This window comes from Eulemur rufifrons, chromosome 2 (assembly GCF_041146395.1).
Source record: "Eulemur rufifrons isolate Redbay chromosome 2, OSU_ERuf_1, whole genome shotgun sequence".
Taxonomy (NCBI): Eukaryota; Metazoa; Chordata; class Mammalia; order Primates; family Lemuridae; genus Eulemur; species Eulemur rufifrons.
The window spans coordinates 53,278,852-53,281,559 of record NC_090984.1 but is presented as its reverse complement, the minus strand read 5'-3'; the positions used below and the strand labels follow the sequence as shown (position 1 = coordinate 53,281,559).

Genomic DNA, 2,708 nt, shown 5'->3' with positions numbered 1-2,708 from the left:
ATTCTTTTGAGCTTGACCCATATTTTTGTGTGTTATGTGTAGATTAGTAATTTCCTTTAAATTGCTGAGTTGTATTCCTTTGCACAGATATATGATATGGTCATACATTCACCAGTTGAAGGACACTTGAGTTGTTTCCCATTTCTGGCAATTATAAAAAAAGATATTGTAATAAACATTTACATGTAGAGATTCATGTGGATATGTTTTCATTCTCTTGGGTAATTACCTAGGAGTGAGAACTTCATTTTCTTTTTAATGGTTAGTCAGGTGTCCTTACCTCATTTATTGGATAATCCATTTTTTGCACTACTGACTTGGAATGTTGTTTTAATCAAATGCTAACTCCCCCTCTTACTACACTTTTATGAGGTTTCCTCAGCAAATCTTACATATTTTTCTGCCATTTGAACATTTGCACAATTTGTGTTTCAGAAAGCAAATAAAGAAACAAATCCTGTCATGATTCTAATAGTAATACATAAAAATATATAATAAATATAAATTCAAGGATTGATATTTTTACAATATGAAAGTCTTCCCATCCAAGAGCATAGCATGTCTCTACATTCATTCAAGTTTTATGTTTCTTAAATTTTATAATTTTTTTTCTTAGAGATTTTGTATCATAGTTTTTGAATTTATTCTTAGGTATTGTATGTATTTTTTGTTATCATTAATTGAAGATTTTATATTTTTATTTCTAACTGGTTATGACTGGTGCTAATTCATTGTTTAATTTATTTAACGAATGCATAGTTTTTAGCTGGTATAATTTTAGATAGTAGCAACAAAACCATGAATAAGATAAATTCCTTGCACTTGTGCAGGTTATATTGGAATGGTGAGAGATAGAAAATAAATGCATACATACATATAAGTGCTATGAACAGAATTTATTTTAAGTTGATTTCCATGTGAGATCACCTATGGAAGAGTGCATAGCTATATAATAGAATCTAATTATTGAGTCTTGAAGCACTCCAACATTGGGAGGTAAGGCAAAGAAAAATAGGCCTTTAGAGTGGAAAAAGTGACCAGTGAGGCAGGAGGGAAATTGACATGTCTAGTATCTTTTAGCCAGGCATTCTAAGCACTATATAGATAATGACTAGTTTAATCCTTACAATAACACAAGTTATATACCATTATTTTCCCATTTCTCAGATAAGAGAACTAAGGCAGAGAAAGTTTAAGTATCGAGGGGTTACCAAAAAGCTACTCAATGACAGGCACTCAACTAATTTTATTTTTATTTCAAAGCATGTTAGTTGATTCTCTAAGGTTTTCTAAAAACAGTTATATCATCTATAAATAATGGTGGTGTCTTTGTTTTTGTAGTGCTTCTATATTATGCATGTCATGTTACATTTGATAGAGCCTCAAAAACAAGGCTAGTGTTACTGTCAGTACCTCTGTCTTATTACTAAAGATATTAAAATGGCTTTTAACATTTCTCCACTTGATGCTTGTTGTTGGCTTTTGGCAAATACTATTTAACTTACATTGAAATGTTTCTTCAAATTCTTTTTTAATTATATGCCTTTTGTTTTAAAAATCAGCTATAGCAAACTGAATTATGTCGAACATCTCATCTATGTCTATTAATATCTTTTTCCTTTTAAATGACTACTATTGATAAACTTTCTACTATTCTTGTGTTCCCAGACTAAATGTAATTGGTAGAAATGATTATTTAAAATTATATTCCTGGATTTGGTTTGCTAATACTTAAGATTTTGCTTTAGATGCTGAATCTAGCATAGTACTCTGTAATCATATTAATATTTCTGCAGAAAAATGTTTGAATATTCACACTAATTGGGATAAGACTTAAGAAGTCAAACTTCTGGTTTTGAATATAGGAACTGTGGGGGATAATATACCTGTATAAGAACTGTCTGTTCCTTTAAAGTTACATCTGCATCTGATCTTCTACCTTTTCTTTTTCTTTTTTTTTTTTTTAAGATGGAAGACAATTTAATTTTCACCAATAGATACTTTCTCATTTTTGAGCATATAGCACACTCTCCACTCTCTTGAAATTCAGCAAGCCAAATACCACACTTGCCTCGTTGAATCTTCTAGTTCTTCACTGGACTGGCTCACCTATAAGAATGGTGCGGCAGCAGAGGGTCCCCATTAGTACTGTGGTGATAAGAAAAGCAAAAATGGCTGCTGGAGGTACAGAGCTCTTGATGAAATCCCACAGGTAATCCTTGAAGTTGCTCGGCAAGGCCCTGTGGTTGTCTCTTGAGCGTGGCTTCGATCCTGCTTTGTCTTTTATTCTCAAAGCAGATAAAGGTGAAGGAGAGGAAGCTACCATCTCCAACATGAGGCAAGTCAGAGAGCACAGCAGAAATCCAAGGCTCAGCAGCTTCTGGAGTTCCATGGATTCCACCTTCAGCTGCAGCTGGTGCTCCTAGATCACTCTGTCGAGGGGAGATTTCTTTGTCCCTAGCTCTTTCCCACGGCGAATGATAAAATTATAACATCCTTTGTAATTGTTGATATGTCCAAAATGTTTATTCTTGAGTCAATATTTATTATCTATATTTATTTTTGGAATGTATCCATTTTCCTACTTTCAAATTTATTGCTTTGGTCTAGAGATAATAAATTAGCTAATACCGAAGTTTAGAAGGTGTTTAGGGTCCTGGTTGAGAAAGAACATCAGTATAGAAACCAGAAAAGGAATAGATGGAAAG

The 2,708-nt window shown here is 32.8% G+C and overlaps 1 protein-coding gene across 1 annotated transcript; it reads right to left on the bottom strand.

The window, feature by feature from the left end:
- Window positions 1–2,092: 2,092 nt before the first annotated feature.
- LOC138398053 (small integral membrane protein 9-like) lies at window positions 2,093–2,392 on the bottom strand. The gene has a single exon (XM_069492238.1). It carries the CDS (start codon window positions 2,390–2,392, stop codon window positions 2,093–2,095), a length of 300 nt encoding a protein of 99 aa, XP_069348339.1.
- Between the last annotated feature and the right edge of the window lie 316 nt (window positions 2,393–2,708).